At 31.1% G+C, this 20,380-nt stretch overlaps 2 protein-coding genes across 2 annotated transcripts in view; one reads left to right on the top strand and one right to left on the bottom strand.

Annotated features, from left to right (window-relative positions):
• LOC145322448 (uncharacterized) overlaps positions 1–19,477 on the bottom strand; it is a 165,154-nt gene extending 145,677 nt beyond the window's left edge. Inside the window, exons 1-3 of the mRNA XM_080164449.1 lie at positions 19,414–19,477; positions 17,087–17,149; positions 326–398 (exon numbers count right to left, since the gene is read on the bottom strand). Coding sequence (XP_080020575.1) covers positions 326–398; positions 17,087–17,149; positions 19,414–19,472 — 195 coding nt within the window. The 5' untranslated portion in view covers positions 19,473–19,477. The remainder of the gene's footprint in view (positions 1–325; positions 399–17,086; positions 17,150–19,413) is intronic.
• Positions 12,978–15,251, top strand: LOC145323346 (uncharacterized). Its single transcript, XM_080165772.1, has 2 exons — positions 12,978–13,587; positions 13,684–15,251. The coding sequence occupies exons 1-2, from the start codon at positions 13,125–13,127 to the stop codon at positions 14,304–14,306; spliced, it is 1,086 nt and encodes a 361-aa protein (XP_080021898.1). The 5' UTR covers positions 12,978–13,124; the 3' UTR covers positions 14,307–15,251.
• Positions 19,478–20,380: the final 903 nt, after the last annotated feature.

The raw sequence follows: 20,380 nt of genomic DNA, 5'->3' as shown, positions 1-20,380 counted from the left end.
AGGTTCTAGCAATTGATTTTAATACAAAAAGTTTTGATACATGTAAAATGTGTATGTTTTCAGACTTCATTAAAAGGTGGCAATCAATCTTAGAGTAAACCAATAACTGTATATCCCCTTTCTTAGAACCCTGTGCCAACTTTTAATGAAAATCAACCAAAAGCGTCGGGAAAATTAACACAGCCATATCGCTACAAAAGAACAGAAAGCAATTTGCTAGCAGACGAAAAAGGTCCTCAACAGGGGGATCCAGGTAGTCTTCTGGTTATGCATCTATACTATAGATTTATTGTAGCAACCTGTCCATTAAAAGCTGTATAGTTACCTGATTAGTCTGAACATCACATGGTATTCTCGTATCCTCTCCTTCTTTCACAACTATTTCATATTGAACAACTGGAACAATTAATTATATAAACATCATTATATGCATAAAAGACGAGTTTTTAAGTAAAAAAAACAACTTTTTTTTCAAACAAAGGAGAAACCTATCTTGAGAAAGACTTTCTTATGGGTTATGGGTGAGAGTCAGTATTGGTTAGGACAGACCTGTAGGTATAGGATCGTACATGAAGAAAGTAGCTAAAAAAATAAGCATGTGACGTCACAAAAATGAGGGATTATCTATCTCTTTTTTAGGGGTTTGCTTTCCCACTCCTCCTCTCCTCATTCCTCAAATTTATGGCGTCATTGAGGGACTCTCTTCGTCTTCGTTAGGCCAGACCTGTAGATTAAAAGTATCACTTAAATTGATAGCTAAAAACATTAAAAATATTGAAAAATAGGAAGGGGGCAAGAACGTCCGAGATTTTTTTAAAGGTATTGAATCTGGATAGAAGGGGTAGTCTAAAAAAATTTCCTCGATAAAATTGTTTTTAACCCTGAAAATACAATTCACATAGGGGGGAGGGACGGAAAACACACAATTTGGGTAAGAAATGTAGATAATTTACTTAATTAAAAAAATGTGCTACCAAATTCGATTGGGAGAAGGGGGGGGGGTTGATTAAATAGAATATTCTCCTCCTACCTCCATCGACAACCCTGAAGAAGGACAACGTATTATTATCTACAAGAAGTTTGTTGATAATTTATGTATTAATTCAGACCTTGCAAAAGATAACAAAAACAACAGAAAAAGCTTAAGAAAAAGCAACACAAAAACATTGATTAAATTCTTGTATCATAGTACTTGGTTTTAATTTTTGCATAATTAAGTATTTATAAATATGACATACAATATACATAGGTTATTATTAGATTAATAGTTGAAATAAGATTGGTACGGATTTCTATATTTGAAGGGCTTCCTTGCTTAATCTGATTAATTAGCTAGCAGCTAGGCATGGTGTGCATTCACAACCACAAGAAAACTTTCTAAAATATCGGAAATAGCAAATCCACATTTTATTACTAAATCAGCAAAGCATCCTTTACTTCTTAATTTCACTTTCATAAATTGAATGTCAATAATTAAATTTTCTATTATGCTCTATTGCAATTGTAAAAATTTAGCAAATTTGTGTGTAGACTACCAGGCATTGCCTAGGATAAGACGGGTGTCAACACAATGATGTCAGCATATGCAAAAATTATGTGAGCCAAAAGTTACAAAACTTATAACAGGATTTAATATAAACTCGAGAAATTATAAAACGGTTGAATTTTGTAGTGGATATAGAAATACGAATGGTATTTAGTAAATAGTTGATTGGTTAAGAATATTAGTATTTAAATGCACTATATAATTTTTCACACCGTTAGGAGGTTTCACATACTTTTCAGATAGCTAAGTAAACCTAAAGCGAGTTGAAATTTGTAATTTTAACATCTGTCTATATAAACGTGGAAAAAACAGTCTATATAATCTAACATCTTCAGAAAACGACGTTTTTAAATCTTAGTTTAAAGTATCTCTCCTCATGGGATAACGGAAAGTGTCATGTGTGACGTCATAAATATAAGTCTGAAAAGGAAAGATAAGAGGAGAAGTGGGAAAGGAAACCCCTATAAAAGATATGGATAATAGACGTATTTTTATGACGTCACACATGACACTTTCCGCTATCCCCTCCTAATACTTGTAATAAGAGCAAATATTAAATAAATAATATTTTCACAGAGGTCTTTTTTTGCTAGTTCATGTGAACACCTGTAAAGTATGGAAGCAGGTAGGCTACTCAGGATTAATATAAAAAAAATAATAACATTTTTTTATACAATAAAAAAAACTGAATATCTATTCCAACAATCATTGCAATACCCATGAAAGCGAAGCTTCTACACTAATAACACGTTATTGGTTTTATCTAGTGGCTAATCTTTAATATATATTGACAATTTTTTTTTGCAATTTAGGCATATTTGTATCGATTTTTAGAGTAGCTACGCTTCAAATATTGTAAGTTTATTTTATTGAGCTGTCCTAAAGTTCTGATAAAAAATTGAATAAAAGTCTTTTTATTAAGTATTGAGTTTATTACACTGATCTATAGGTAGTAGTATATGTTTATCTTATTTGGAAAAATATTAGAATAGTTGCTTAATTAAACAGTAAACCAACTGTAACCCATTTAGAAAACTTTGGGAATGGATTTATATTCTTCTGAGGGTCTTAATGTTAAAACAATTGACAATAAAATGATGTACAATCCTGATTAGATAATTAACCCTTCTGTTTATTAAAATTATTGGAGAAAAAGTTTGTACACTGGAATGCTGTACGACCCATCAAGACTATATAAAGTCTCCGAGGTTTTTGAGCTAATGAATGAGCGATAGTTTTTACAAAACTAAAGGGACCAGTATAATTTAAAGTTCAATGTCCCTTCCCTCCCTAAGTTCGTCAATGGCTATACTACTAAGCCCCTTAAAAATCAACATACAGTTCCAAAACATTTAACAGATCTTAAGTCACAAACTAATTGTATTTTATGAAAATAATTTGATTGATTTGGTTACAGTACAAATTAGAAGGTATTCTGTAACCTTTGATAACCTTGTCTTTGCCCCCCCCCCCACCTTCCCCATTTTAGATTCCCCTTTCTTCTTTATTCATGCAAATCCTGTGCACACCACACACACATACAAATATACCTACACATATACACACACACACACACACGCACACGTAGATGTATGTAAATATATGTAAAAGATATAGCTCTAACAGTATTGTTGGTAAATTCAGGGTCATCAGCCGCGCATCCAATCAGCAGCTTGCATGCTATTTTTGCTGAGAGAGAGGGGGACAGTGAGCTGTTTATTATACAAGTCCTCAAAGTCATATAATAACGTTTTCTTATTCGTTAGCTTAACAACTTTTGGGACTTTAGTGAAATTTGATTGGTTGGTTAATTTAATTGAGTGTTCAAACGTTTCAACCACAAATTTTAATCTACAGAGGGGGTAATTTTGTGAATCGTCAACGGGGATGTACATCAATTTACCATTCATTGTCTTATCCCTTTAGATCCCTGGGTTTTGAATACTTTTTTAATGGATTATGTTTGTAAATTTTTATTATTTACAAATCAAGCAATCAAGCCATTATAATTAATTACATTAAGGATAGGCTTTCTTTCTGTGTAAATACAAGTTTAATTTAGGTGATCATTCAGCGGCTACTATTGCGGCTGCGGCTGTCATACTCTGCTTTATACTGTGCATCATGAAGAGCTATAAATGTCGGTGAGGGAAGGTATTGTTGTGTTTATTTTGCATCCCTTCCAGAGATCAGGGATAATCATTCAAAAATATAATTATAATATTTTTTATCGCATAGTATTATAGACAGCTTTCCGCGAATAGTAAAATAAAATATCCAGGCGAACAAAACAGGGATTCATTACAATACATATTTTTCATAAATGGTGGAAATTTTAAGGGATTTTAAGCCCCTTGGAAAGATTTCATTGCTTCTTAAAATGTATCATTTGAATTCAGCTGCTTAAAGCCCTTTTATAGTTGAAGAATTACTACCCCTTATACCAACCATTTGATTGCACTAAATCCATGACTAAAAGTTCTAAAAGACATTTAAAAGAGTTGCAACTATTTAGTGGAAAAGACCTTTAATATTACTGTTATTGTCATACATCTGATAAAGCATCAGTAAAAAATATATCATGAAATCACTTGTTCAAAAGTATAAACTGAAAAAATGACTATCAATGAATCAACAAATATTTAGTTTTTCATAAAATTGTCTGTTTTCCATGATTTCTGCTCCTAGCACAATTCTGCTATAAAATGCCTTTAGGTCATCAACCATATCTCACATTTATTTAGCAACATTTAAATACAAAAATAAAGATAATAAAAAGAAATAATAATATAGGATTTTACTTTTATGTAACACAAATTTAATTACTTAAAAGGATAATATATAAAGGTCATTGGATACTTCAAATAATTGAATTGAAATACTGTTACATTATCAGAAATTCTGCAATGTAAGGATTTAAAAAAAAAGAATAACTGTTTTCAATATATGATAAGCATAAATTTAGACACAGCAGTCTGATTTTAGAAAAAAATCACAGATTCATGTCCCATGCGGACAATAGGCAACTGTTAGGCTAATTGGAAGAGGTGAAGCCTGAGATAGACCATTTACCTTATAGATCTTCCCCGTGAAATGAAAGATTTCAAATCCTATTCTTATTTCTTAATTGAAAAAAGTCTCTATTGCATTATATTTGACCCTTAACTGAACTTGATACATCTAGAAAATGGCCAAAGTCATTTACTAATTGAAATATAACAGTACAATCAGGTCAATGTCTACCTGATTTTTATATGTGATTCAAATATAATTTAGAACCTAGAACCCAAAATCTATGAGTATACTATATATACATACTACATAGATCCACTCAACTTTTACTTTCTTTTGGCCTTTGCTCTTTTATAACAAACCAATAGAACCCAGGGATAAGACAATCACCAATAAATTGATGTACATCATCAATGATGATACACAAAATTACCCCATCTGTAGATTAAGATTAGTAGTTGAAACGTTTGAACATTCAAATTAATGGATCAACCAATCAAAAATCACTTAAGTCTCCAAAGTTGTTGATAATAAATAATATAATAAGAAAACGTTATTATAAAACTTTGGGGACTAGTGTAATAAACAGGCCATTGTCTACTCTCTATCTGAATAGAACCCGAGATGGTATGACCAAATTATGGTTACATTAATCTACAAACCTTCTATCCCTGAATCTTATAACACATCAAAGGCAAAATATAATACAGAACAAATTGAGAAAAATTAATCTTTAGTCTATTGGCATATCCCTGTATCCCTGAATAGAAGAGAAAATGGTTACATAAGGAGTAAACTTTAGTTCATCTAACCAATACTAATCAACTCACCCTTTTAGACAGAGAACATTCATGTTGACAAACAATTCTATTAATTTTAAATGAATGTTATTAACGAAAAATCGACATATGACATCTTTAAAAGAAGAGATTGACTAAAATACTTGTACCCAAAGTTTTATAAACACGTTCTGTCCTTCATTGGCCTATTGTTACATCTCGATTGGTTAATAAAACTAGCAGCGTTACAGATAGGTATTTTTGTCGATCATAATTAGGTCACGTGTATACAATAATTTATCAGTAATTGTCTTATCCCTGATTAAATGTGTGGTTCTCTTTTGTCTTTAATCCGGTATGCTTTTCTACAAGAAAAAGATCAACAACGCATTATGTTTTAAAAATGATTGTTTGAGGCAAAACAAGTTTTCAAACTCTAAATACTCAAAAACTGTGATATATTCAAACCAGACATATGTCTACTAGAAATCTATTCAATAGATCTTAGACGATGGAAATTTGAAACTGTCGGGTCAATATTTCTTTAATATTCCCCCTAGTTTCTAACTGTCCAAAGACGTTTATAACAATTAGGGAAAGGGTTGAATTTGGACAGGAAACCTAAATATTAAAATCTTTTCTAAATTTATACGATCCTGAAAGTTAATATTTACTGATATTTTCCAATAAATTTTTTCGTTTCGTCAAAATTTGGAAAAATAGCCAATATGGCTGTCTAGAAAAAACACGAAACCTCTACACCTAATATTTTCTCAGTGTTTTTTTTACTTTTTATACAATTTTTTTTAAAAATTAAATATTGATGAGTTTTTTATTTTTATAGAATGAATTATAAAAAAAATAATATTGGTTGATTGGTTTTTGCGATATCAGAACTCAGAACCATATCAGTTTTACTTTTAAACAATTCAATAAATATGAAAACTTTAAAAATTAAATATTGATGAGTTTTTTTTATTTTTTTAGAATGAATTATAAAAAAATAATATTGGTTGATTGGTTTTTGCGATATCAGAACCATATCAGTTTTACTTGTAAACAATTCAATAAATATGAAAACTTAGATATAAAATTTGTATAATAGATAAGACTTTTAAATAATTTATTCTCCCCTTTCTTTATTCCAAAAATCTCGATTTTTCTTTCATTGTCATATCCTAGTATTTATTATGTGTATTTGTATTGTCGTGTGAGTATGTGAGAGGGTTGTAAAGGATAGATAAATTACCACCCCCCCCCCTCTCCCTCACATAGCTGTTAAGACTTAAGATTTTTTGTTTCAGGCTTTCAGCGTATCTACTCTATAATAATCCACCTTCCAAAGATCCAACACCCTACATTATCCAACCCTCCACCCTGCTTACTGTCTTCTACATTTCAACTCAACCATATATCAAACTTGCTAATATCATAAAGTGAAAGAAAAGTTAAAAAATAAACCACCAATAACCATTAAATAATGTATTAATCATTCTAACTCAAGTAATATGTACTAATTTATTATTTAACCTAACATACTAACAAAACAATAATCATAACTTTTTTTACTTTAATGAAATAAATAATCTAAATAAATAAATAAACTATGTTGACTTAAATAAAATGAAAATAAATATTTTTATTTTATTTGGATTGGAGTTAGTTTTGTAAATTGTAACGATTTGTCCTTGTTCTCTAAGGTCTCATATTTCCTGTATCATGAGTTGACCCTTAGCTTTATGCGGTCATAAATGTTCCCCCCCCCCCCCAAAAAAAAACGCTTTTATCAATATACCTTGTATATTGGGGAATATTAACAAGGATTAAAACATCCATAAAAACTAGTACTGAAACTTTATGACAAACGGATACAGGAAGCAAATGCCTACATTACCAGAAATGAAAAAAGCTATCCGCTTTCTTACGGAGATTGACCAGCCCTAATTATAAAAAAGCTATTGTTCTGTAAGATTAAAACGATTTCTGAAACTGTATAACAAACGGATAATAACACAAACACTTAAATAGTTCAGAATAGTCGACAAATAGTCGACGGACAAACTGACCCTAATTATAGAAAATTATTGTTCTGTATGAACTTGAAGATCTCATATTTCTCATGTGAGTTCAGTTAAGTTGACCCTTCCAGTTTCCCTTCCTTAATCAGGTGACATAAATTTTTCCTCCCCGCCCCCCCCCCCAAAAATAAATATTGTACAGCGATTAAGGCGCGAAGATATGTTAATTTTATTTACCATAAAAACGAGTACTTTTATTATCAAACTGACATTATTCTTTTATTTTAGTAATTATGGGAAAATTGAAACAAATTTAAAATGCACGGAAAAATGTCTATAAAAATTTTAAAAAACTTAATTATGAAATAGCTTCGCTCCAAAAAAAATAAAATACTGAAGGGAAACAAACTAATCTCAAATCTTAAATATATATGAACATAGCTTTGTAAGTATGTCTGTCCAGGCGATAAATTTAATTCAAAAAATAGATATTTATCAAATTATCACATCGTATTATAAGCGTATGACCGGAAAGTAAAAACGATTTCTTTCAACTGAAGTCCAAAAAAACCGTATATAGTTATTCCGAATTTTACGATTTGTATTTAATAAAAGATAGACAGACAAAAAGAAAGAACTAAAATTATTAAAGTGATTATCTAAATTTGGTTACTATCATCATATCTTTGTAGTTTGTATAATTGATCAAAAAGCCTTCATAAAACTCCTAGGAAAGTTTTTTATCCGTGGAGATTAACAGACATCCTATTATTTTATTCTTTGGTTTTCAATGATAACTATGATATATAGACAGAACAGAAATGTACAATCGTTTGATTATTAAAACCAGTTTTTTTAGCCCCGAGGAGCCGTTTAACTATGAAAGAAATAGCTATCTGTCTTAAAGAACGAACGAATTAAAAAGTAAAAACTTTGTATATTTGTTTTATTCAAAAAGAGTAGGTTTTATTGCAATTAGAGTCTTCCAACTAATTCACTTACAATTTTGCTTCATATCCGTGTCATGTTATTTAGTTGACCCTTTTTAAAAAAATTTAAATTTCCCTTCCTTGCGAAAGAATGTTTTTAAAACTTAAAACATATGAAATGATATTATCACAGATATTATCATCAATCTATAATATAATTGGCCAAAAAGCCTTCATAAAGTGTTATAAAGCATATAGAGAAGTTATCTATATTCCAACTTTCAATATGTAACTTTGAAGCAATTTTGTTTGTTTTCTACATTACCGAATACTTTGTGAAATCAATTCGTCTCAAATGTAACTTTTCTTAAAAATAGGTTTCTAAAACTTGAAATATAATTTTTAACTTTTCTCACCAATGAATGATGAAAGTATAAATTTAAGAACAATTTGAAATATTTACCCTCTAACGGCTAATTTATTTACTATAATTTCATCGTATTAAATCCAAATTTAATCTTGTTTCTCCCCCCCCCCCCCCCCACCCCAATTATTACCATACCATTACCAGGTTGGTTACGATATTATATATTTGTTTTTTATCCGTGGACCGTGTGACATGAAAGATTAAGCATCAAATCCTCCCCCCCTCCTCAAAGGGGAAATTAGCAGAATTCTTACATGTCTACCTAATAATTATAAAACATACATAAGTAGCGAAGCTCTAAAATTATGAATAATAAATAGACCATTTGGAACAATGTATGGTTGTCTTTTGAAGCATTAAGCTAATAGAAAAACGTTAAAACTTAAACAATTGAATTTACAATTACATAATCCTAAATTTGCCTAAACTTAAAATTGTTTATTAATTATTTCTTATCAGTTCAGCATTTTGATTTTTGATTATTATTTATTATTGTCAACTGTCCTATCCCCTCCTAATATTTATGTTTTTCCCCCTATTTTTTTGGGGGGGGGGGAGCTAAACAGATATCCTATTACCTCCTAATATTTATTACATACAACACCAACCCCAATTTTAGGGGGTTACATGGGGGGGGGGGGGCGCGCATTACCACTCCGCCCATATTCATAATGAGCGGTGAAAATGGACAAAAAAATTGTAAAATACGTGATAAAAAACACATTTATAACAATCTTTTTCTATATATAACAATATAGTGTATTTCCGTAAAAAGACTCGGACGGAGGGACGTATGGACATACCTTAATTATAGAGTAACAAGGATTCTTATAATTTCATTTTCACTATGTTTATATATATGAGAGGGGGGGGGGGGGTCACGATTAATTTTTAACTTGGGGAGTGGGTAAGATTATAATTTATTATACTAGTGTAGTCTCACCCCTCCCCTATTTGAAGGTTGACCGTTACATTACAACTTACGATACAAATATTGACCCCTCCCCCCCCCCCCCCTCCCCAAGAAATAAGTTAACAATTCAAAACATATGGAAAATAGGAATTAGCGAAGCTTTTCTATAATTTGTGTTGGTTATAAACGTCAGTTAGTATTACTATTTTATATAATTTATAGACAGAATACTTACTTTATAATTATACTTATGCATTTATGTTAATGTTCCCCCCCCCCCCCCCCAAGAAACAAAACAAAACAAAACATATGGAAAATTCAAAATACTAGGAATTAGCGAAGCTTTTCTATAATTTGTGTTGGTTATAGACGTCAGTATGTTAGTATTTATATAATTTATACTTATAGACAGAATACTTACTTATAATTTTGATTATACTAATGCATTTATGTTAATGTTTTGCTTTAATGGATATTGTCATCCTTGTTAAAAATATTTCACACATATTGAAGATATCTAGAATATTATAAATCTTAATAATTTCTTGGAAACCAACAACAAAGAAAAATTTGTAGGGGGTAATTAATGATTCCTTGAAATTTCATTTGCTTACAGACCTTTGAAGTGACAACATTTGAACATTTGTTTTATTTTTGCTATCGTTATTATGGCGGAACAAGGACAGAGAGTCACAGTTGGGCGCAGGCGCAAGCCGGTAGCGATGGATGACTTGGTTCCTTACTTCCCCCGTACACTTACCTGTACAGATCCAGAACCAAGTTTATACCCCGACCTGATGCCTGGATGGTACGCCCATTATCAGGTCCTTCACAGATCTTTTAAAGATATATCTAACCTGCTTTACAGGTCGGGGTTTCAGAGTGTTCGGAATATGCAGGCGATCAGACTATTTAGTGAAGGAATTGGTATATACCAATTCCTTCACCAAGCCCTTCCATCTTCTCAGCGTACACGCGAACAAAACCAACTTGTTCTGCAGCAAATGGAAGCAAAATGCAACGGTTACCGTGACGACGTTATCCAGGCGTTAGCTGTCTATGACCGTGCGATAGGATTAGATGGCACAGTAGATCTATCATCAGATGAAGACGAATATCCCGATATCTCCGGCGATGTAAATCCATCTTCCGATGATGGAGATATTGACGCCATCCTGGAAGTTCTGGAACACGAAGGTGGCGCGAGCGAAGGTGAAGGTGATGACTCTGATGAGTCAGTGATCATTATCGATTGAGTTGAGATCGCATTCCTGTGAATATTTAGTTAGATTCCACATAAATAACATAACTTGACATATATATGCTATAATAATAAAACTATGAAAAATAATTTTCTTATTTTTATTTAATTTAATTTGTAATTGCGATGCTGCTCTATAATTTGAATTATAATTGAAGAAGTAAGCTCTGTTTGTCTGTAGCTAAGGATCTCGCTAACCACTGAACCTATATGGTTCTCCTTTACAGTACAGCTTCGTATAGGTCCTTAGATGGTTTTATTTGTGTACTTATTTTAACTTTGAATTGAAGACATAAATTTAAAATTATCAATAGCTATAGTATTAACTTTAACAAACAAAAACATTTAAAGTGCCACTAGAGGCCTCTAGGGGCGTAGCCGCTAGTAAACTTATAAAGAAGTAAGCTCTGTTTGTCTGTAGCTAAGGATCTCGCTAACCACTGAACCTATATGGTTCTCCTTTACAGTACAGCTTCGTATAGGTCCTTAGATGGTTTTATTTGTGTACTTATTTTAACTTTGAATTGAAGACATAAATTTAAAATTATCAATAGCTATAGTATTAACTTTAACAAACAAAAACATTTAAAGTGCCACTAGAGGCCGCTAGTAAACTTATAAAGAAGTAAGCTCTGTTTGTCTGTAGCTAAGGATCTCGCTAACCACTGAACCTATATGGTTCTCCTTTACAGTACAGCTTCGTATAGGTCCTTAGATGGTTTTAGGCTATTTTTCTGCCCTTTCATATCCCTTCGAATATAGAGCCTCTAAATGCTAGGGGCGCAGCCGTTTGTATCCAAGGAAGAGACTCGAGAGACGTTTGATATAGTTATTTGATATACTTAGGTAGGTAGGTAGGTAGGTTCGAATATAGAGCCTCTAAATGCTAGGGGCGCAGCCGTTTGTATCCAAGGAAGGAAGAGAGACGTTTGATATAGTTATTTGATAAAACTTAGGTAGGTTAGGTAAGCGTTCCACGTATTTAAAATTATCAATAGCTATTTCTTGCATCGTTAACGAATAAAAGCTAACTATCTCGGACGAAAAATCAACATGTTTAAAATGGACGTACGGACATTCTGGTAATGATTATAGAGTTGCTACGCTTTCTAAATCGGACGGACCGACCATAAGAATGAATAAAAAAGTGTATTATTTCGAGTTTCTTATCACATTTATTTTTATCACGAATATGAATATGAAATGAATTTATGAAATACAAAATGAAAATGAAACAATGAAATTGAAAAACGAAAAAAAAACAGACAGACAGACAGACATATTTACATTTAGAAATATAAAGTAGATTTGCTACTAAAAAATGAAACAATGAAATTGAAAAAAAAATTAAATGAAAATATTAAAACTAAAGAAAAGGGGTAGTTTCACGAAATGCATTTGAACTTAATTTAGTGAACCGCATATTTTATCCTGGTTAAATGGGTAAACTACATTTATATGGCATATATTTGAAATGAATTCAATTTTCTACCACGTAGTTTTTAAAATATCAAGACCTTAAAATTGTCTTTTTTGTGATATATGCAATTTAAAAAGACGATTTTCAAGTCTTGACATTTTAAAAACTATGTGGTAGAAAATTGAAATTTTTTCAAATATATGCCATATAAATGTAGTTTAACCATTTAACCAGGATAAAATATGCGGTTCACTAAATTAAGTTTAAATGCATTTCGTGAAACTACCCCTTTAAAAAATCTGCAAATTTAGTAAATAAAGTATAAATATATCAAAAATAGTATATACAAAATTTGAAAATATCCCCCCCACCAATAAAAATAACCGCGGGCGCTCGGCCCCCTAGCCATATAACCTAACCTAGCCTAACCTAATCCAGTCATTTAGTCGGGGGGGGGGGGGGGATAATTGGAATTCTAGTAAATAAAGTAAATATATCAAAAATAGTATATACAAAATACAAAATAGATTTTTACAATTTTTATCCCCCCCCCCCCACCAATAAAAATAACCGCGGGCGCTCGGCCCCCTAGCCATATAACCTAACCTAGCCTAACCTAATCCTAATAACTAAATAAATTATTTCTTCTCTCGTTCCCTTAATTAAAAATTAGAACTGTATATATCAATAGAATTAATTTTTAATTTTTAATTTTTAATTTTTATTTTAGTCAACAAGAAGTTTGACAATCTGTGGCCAACACCTGACCAGGTTCTTGCCCTCAGAGAAGTCCTGGAAGTGTTGGAGTGTGTGGATACCATGCTGACAATTCCTGCACAAGCCCATGAGGCCACAATCGTCCAGATGTTCACCATGCTGGATACGGTGTTCTTTACCCTACGGACAAGTATGCCTGGCAACTTATTCGCTAGACGTGTATTCAAGTTCCTTCACCTGAGAGTTAACAAGATTGTCCGTACTAATGCAGGATGGCAAGTCTGTCTCTACCTACACCCCCTGTCACGCAGTCATTTGGAAATGATTGCGAGTGGCACACAAAGCTTTACGGTGACACAGGATGAAGCAAAAACAATTTTACAACAAGCACCCAAAAATTGTAGGTTGTTGGGTGAACGGCTACACCGAATCTCACTGAGAGCCAACCTAAGTCCTGAAGAAAAGGCAGATGAAGAGGCCGACCTGCGTAGAGCTAATGCGGATGCCGACAATGAGGATTCCGAAGCTGACGAGTACGAATCTCCAGAAACTGCACCTCCCACAGGTAAAGATATACAATATTAATTAAAATAGATAATAATAATAACATTAGTTAAATAATTCAATTATCATTTTTATTAATTATATTTATGTATTACAGGCATGATGACACCCATCCAAAAGATGTTTTGGAACAAACAACAAGAGTTCAAAGAAATTCAGGCTCAAGCAGCAGCCAAGAAGAAAAAGAAAGAACAACGTGACAAACAGAAGGATCCCCTGGACGTCATGAAGAAACACCTGAAAGCTGGGCTGAAGGATTGGAGTAACATAGAAGAATCCAAGTTGCATGCCTTGACATACGGTTACCAACGTGAAGTCGCTAAGATAAAGGAGGAAATTGCGAAAGTCAAAAAATCTAAGTCCAAGGATTTCGATGTTGAAGAACGCCAGAAACTGTACAAACAAGGAGCAATGACCGCAACCCACAGGATGCTTACTGCCAGGTATGAACATGTTGCAGAGAAGATATGTTATCCACCTGGACTTGTCAGTTTGATGACCAACTTCAACAACTTACCTGTTTCTAATGCGAGGTGTGAGAGAATTTTCTCACACCTCAAATTAGTTTACTCATCGAGGCGGTATAACCTAGAGAAAGAAACCATCCACGCCATCATGTTCTTGAAGATGAACAAGCTAGTCCCCAAGAAGTCCCAAGCATTTTGGGATAGGCAGGTAAAAGTTACCAAGAAGACAGCAACCAAGGAACTGGAAAAGTGAAATAATTTTTGTAAATATGTTTATCATATTAATTATGTTGGAAAGAAATAAAGTAGAAGTAAAGTAAAACAAATAATTTAATGAAATAATTTTGTGTTTTTTAAATATCTGTATCATTACCATTATAAAATAAATGTTGTAATAAAACCCAAAAAACTGTTTATTGATATATTTTTTTTTTTGCAGTATTGTTATTTAATTTAACAAGGATGAATAATCAATAAGTAGCGAAGCCAAAAACATTACTCAAATCATACTTGTCTTGTGTCTTTATGCGTGGATGGTCTCTTGCTCGAGGTTCTAGAGTAAATAAGTTGGACATCAAATGAAAGTAAATACTAAATATCCAAAAATAAATTTGAATTTCAATTAAAGGGTGATGGAAAAAAATAAAAATGCGTACTTGCCGCTTCGCTTATATTATTGTACATTCAAACATCAGTAAACCAAAAATCAGACCAATCGGATAATTAGGTCACATAAAAATTTGTTGTTAAAATGTAAAAAAAATACGGACATTAATGTCAGAACTGAATTATCAGAATGCGAATATATAAGAGTCTAAGCAAAATTGTAAGTAAATTTGTTTAAAAACAGCTTGATAATCAGGTTTAATATGAGCGTACATTTAAAACCGAGTTTCAACGCAAAAAAAACGCGGAGCCGAATCTAGAAATACGGCTGCGGATGTGTGTATATTTGGTAACATATGGTTTTTAAGTTTAATTTAAGGAAATAGACCGTTAAATCATATTATTACTGTAAAAACTCACTTTTAACTAATGTGGAGCCGAGCCGTTCTGAACGACGTAAAAAAATGCACGGAAATTCTTTTCGAACACAGGGATTCAATATTTTTAGGTAAGACTTATCGATAAAACACACCCGATACTTTGTAATTTTGGAACGATATAAAAAAATAAAAAATAAACATAATTAAAAACAAAGTATGGAGCTTGCCGAATTATTCACAGTATAAAATCTGTGCGTTTAAAATGAAATTACCAAAAGGCAAAATAAGAATAATTAAGTTATAACGAACAGACTTATCACTTTATATTTACAAATTATTACAAAATCCTTACCTTAATATACAGTAAATGATTATGTGTACTGCCTTCCGAAATAGAAAACATAGCCTATTATTTTGACGTGTATGTACTCTTATGACATTCACTCAAAACAATAGACTACAATAATTTTTTTCGGACGACAGTACAGAACAGAATTAGATCTTCTTGTGTTGACACTTGACTAAGACTTTGTTTCTTTCTTCTTTTTTTTTATAACTATGCAAATAATATTTATCACTTTATTTTATTGTATTAATATAATTCCATTTGAAGTTTTCACATTGAATATTAAATTTTTTATTATTTTTCACTTTTCTTTGTATCTAACTAACGCGTAGTATGACGTGTCAATACACTCTGAAATTCAAATAATGACTGAAGAACTGTGTGTGTGTGCACGAGGTGCACGAGGTAGAAATGTACATGGGTAATTAGAAACTTCAATATAATTTATTTCGTTATATTTACATTTTTTAAAATAAGATTTTTTAATATGTTTTGACCACGGTAAATAATAAAAATTTGTTGGAGGAATTTTTGTGTATATATTTATCCCTGATATAACAGCATACACCGGAAACGGATGATATCAAATAACAGGGAATCTATAAATATATTGTTACAAATACAATTACAAACTATTATAAGTTAACTTTAATATATTTCATTATCGTTATATACTTTTTTTACGTAATGCAAAATTATCCTTTTTTAATATTAGGAAGAATTTTTATTTTACCCTGTAAAAAAAGCAATGAAAAAAGTAAGACGTCTAAAATGTCGTATTCTTAACAGGTAGACTTTTTGGAGTAAGGAAATTATGTCATCACATTAATTTCATAGAAAGAACCTAAAAGTCTAATATATCTAGTAAATTTTATTTCGGAATTGTTTAACGAACATACTTAATTTAAGATTGCGTGATTTATTTCGAAATAGAAATATAAAACGTAAAAATTTATTATTTTTCAAAATCTTCTATTTATTTACCAAGTACTTCGTATATAAATATTAAGAAATTTGAATATTTAGAAAAATAGAAATAGGGATGTATTTTTGAACGAAGGGAGAGGGGAATTAATATCCTATTTTTGAAATAGAATTCTTGCACACGTATATAAATATTCCCCAATTTCAATATTTTCATATGTCTAAATTCCCTTCCAAATTTACTCGAAATACGATACGTTTAGGGTTTAGAATAGTTAATATTTAAAATATCTAGTAGACACATCATTGATTCAAACCACATTTAAAAAATATTGTAGAATGCTTCAGTTTTTCTAATAAAAATCCGCAAACGCAATAAATGTGTAAAATTAATGGGTGATAATTTACGTATTTTATTACTGTGCAATTATTTATATTGTCTTTTCCCTCCTGACAATGACAATCAACCTTGCATTTTGAAAATTAATAACAATTTAGAACTACTAACTATTGCATAATGACAAAAAAACAAATTTTTGGCAGGTATGACTTAATCCATTTCTAGCAAAACTATCCAATAGTACAAAAAATTGTGACTGCAAAATAAGATGGATATACAAAATAGTTATTGAGTAGATACTCAATGCTCAGAAGAATATCGAAGCATATGTCCCTCCTACGTCGGTTTTACAGACAGACAAAAAGAATAAAAATACTGCACTTTGCCTGACATAGTTGCAGCATGCAATATTTTATTTAATGTTTATATGATTTCCTTTTTCGACGAATCTATCCTGTTCAGAAAATCCATTTGGTAGCTTCTCTCGAGTCAAACTTCGACTGAAATAAAACAATATATACTAATTTATCAACCTTCAAATGTAATTTGTTAAATATGAGCAAAGTTTTTATTTAAATTCATTAAAAATATAAACCAAAGCCTAGTTAAGATCAAGACGCAGTTTTCCTGAAAAGAAAACGCTTTTTATCTATTTCCGAGATATTGAAGAACATAAAAAAACAATTTTTGAATACAAGTTTTCTATCATTTTTAATATTTTGATCTAAACTTGAAAGTAGTTATTAATGTCAGTTTGACTTTAATAAGGCATTTGACTCTTTCAAAATTAGCTAAGGATAATCTAACAATGAAATTTTTATTAATAAGTTGCTAAAAAGCAGAAGATAACCATAAAATAAAACAAAAAAGAACAATAAATATTAGACGTTTTAAGGATAAATATCTACCAAAAAAATTCCAGTATAGAATGAATTAACATGCATAAGTGTGTTTGGTTTAATTATTTGAAAGACTAAGTGTAGAGTAGCTTCCGACACCATCCGAATTTAAATTTAGTAATTAAAAAAATTATTGGTTTATTTTTTATTAAGACCTTTGTCTGCCCTGTTGCTAAAATTCGTTTCTAAAGCTACTTGTTCTCTTCATACTGGCAGCATTAAAAAGTTTTAATGTTCAAACTACTTTATTTGTTCATAAAACACGAAAAAGTGAGAGTCGGCCATAAAATTTTGGATCTAGCCATTTAATTTAATGCTTTTAATGTTCATATTTAGCTGAAATAGGGTGGGGAGCAGCAGACACGTGGCAAATAAGGGCGTGTACAGAAAAGAAAATATGGTAAGTTTATATTATAGGTTGAAAAAGCATACTTTAACAAACACATCATTTAAGCGAAAAAACACCCTTTTTTCATCTCTTTGTATATAGTAAACGCACATACAGTTTTAAAAGTTCATGAAGAATTATGTCAGTTAATAGCTTAAATAAAGGGTTGGATATAATCTCGGGGAAGTTTAGAAAGTCATGTATTGGAATTGTTTATAATATAGTGTCTGATTGTTAAGTTGTGTATCATGTATTCAGAACTGACTGATAGACTAACCAACACAAATTCTGACCAATAATAATACTTTAAAAGTATCTCATCTCCTTTTATCTAACAATTTACTGTAATACTGAAAAAAGAATATTTTCTTTTTACTATTTTAGTTTTATAAATAGCATAAATTCTTAAAAAGCATCTCCTAACTACGCCTTTTGACTCCGTTTATGTGTGTGTGTGTGTGTGCAGTATGTATGTGTATGCGTTTGTAAACACTATTTTGCACATTGTACTTAGCCAATTAATAATTTGGTAACATGTAATGAGCCAATTAAAGTTTTTGGCAGAAATAATTGGATACAATTGCTGGAATTCAGTTCTTTGTCTGTTTTTATTTTATAGTCCTGATTTATGACACTAAAACGAGCAATCATGTTATTTATATTTAGTAATTCTTTCAAAAATGGAAATAAATATACTTCCCTTCCTAGCCTAGAAAGCTAAGAACTACCCCCACCCCATTTTTGAAGCAAATAACAAAAATAGAGGATGTAGTTTTTTTTCTATGCCTCTGCCTAACCCCTGTAGAGAGCCCTGATCCTGCAATGCAAATACCTAACCCTAACCCTGCAGGTCTACCCTGTAACAAATGCAACATAACCTAGCCTGACCTAAAATAAAAAAAACTCAAAACATCCCTCTATCAAAGTTTAGTTTAAATTAATTTCAACACCGTTTGGCAACTTATTTTATTTTTACATTAAACACTTTTGCAAATATGAAAACTATAAATACTAATCATTTATAAATTTATGATTTATCATGTTTTGTCAAATCCGTTGTCTGAGAATTTAAAAATAAATTGTAAAGTTTTTTTTAAGGTGATTAATTTTAAAATATCAAAATTAATTAATAGCCTGACAGTTTAATTTTACATAGTATATTTATTTTGTACTAGAGGCGATTTCTCTTTGGAGGGTGAAACCATCCCAAAAATAGCTATGAATCTTCCCAGGACCTATGAGAAGATATGTTGTAAGGAAAACCATGTCAGTTCAGTGGTTAGCGAAAGGCTTTTGTACAATCTGACACTGTTAGTATTTTATCAAAATCATTGCTTTCAGAAAAGCCTAGCTATATTGGGTAATTTTTTGAAAAACAGAGAATTTTTTTAAAAACATAGAAATTTTTGAAATTATAAACGAGAAGCAAAGTGTCCATAAGAGCACCATTAGAACAACTATTATAGTTTTAAATTACCTTGGTAGAATGATGACTAGAAACAGTGTTAGGCCAGATAATGATCTACAAATATACATTGCTTTATTCTGAAAAAAAAATAATTAAATATTTTCAAACGATAATCCTAAACTTACCTTTGCTTTGGTCTCTAAAAAATATCAATGTTAGGTACATAATCTATAATGGCTTGGGGCGAGGCAGTAACGATCAGTAGAGGACTATCAACTCCGTCCTTAAAATTGAAATTAAGAATACCTGTCTTTCCCTTTTTTAAATAGTTTCGTACCCCCTCCTGATCAATCACTGTGCACGCCACTGGGACGAGGTATAATCTTTAACATAATCCAACAAGGTACGAAAATAATCCTGAAAATTTCGTTTGCACGTTTTTCTAATTTAAATGCAAAGATTCGGTTTGATAATTTTTCTTCTTTGTTAAATTTTGAATATTCTTACTAAATATATGCATGTCAGAAAATTGCCTTTGACATAGAGGAAGTAACCTTAAGTGTTTCAAAAATCAGTAGTGTGACGTAATAAAAATTAGGGAGATGAAATGAGAAGTGGGAAAGAAAACCCTTAAAAAAAAGATATGGATGATCCTCACTTTTATGACGTCACATGGCTGGTCTTTGATACACTTTTTAACGTTACATTGAAGAATACAGGTGGTAGTTTTTCACAGTTTGATATTTGCCATGTAACATGTAAAAAATACAAAGCTTTTTAAAATATTTTTCAGTAAAATATTGGACCACTTTAAGTTTTTAAAAAAATATTTTTTAATTTTTAAGCATTTCATAAATCACTACAGTTGATTTATTTTGTATAAAATCATTTAATAGTACAATAAAAAGAATATTTTTGATGGCTTGAAAAGTATTTTTCCCCTGTGCCCTATCCATGAGCCTGCAATGATATAGTTGTATATTTTGTTTATTGTGCAGGAATAGGATGAGGTCATTTGTTTTTCATCAAGTACCAT

This window comes from Acartia tonsa, chromosome 6 (assembly GCF_053477335.1).
Source record: "Acartia tonsa isolate MP-2025a chromosome 6, ASM5347733v1, whole genome shotgun sequence".
Taxonomy (NCBI): domain Eukaryota; kingdom Metazoa; phylum Arthropoda; class Copepoda; order Calanoida; family Acartiidae; genus Acartia; species Acartia tonsa.
This window is presented reverse-complemented; position numbering and strand designations above follow the sequence as displayed.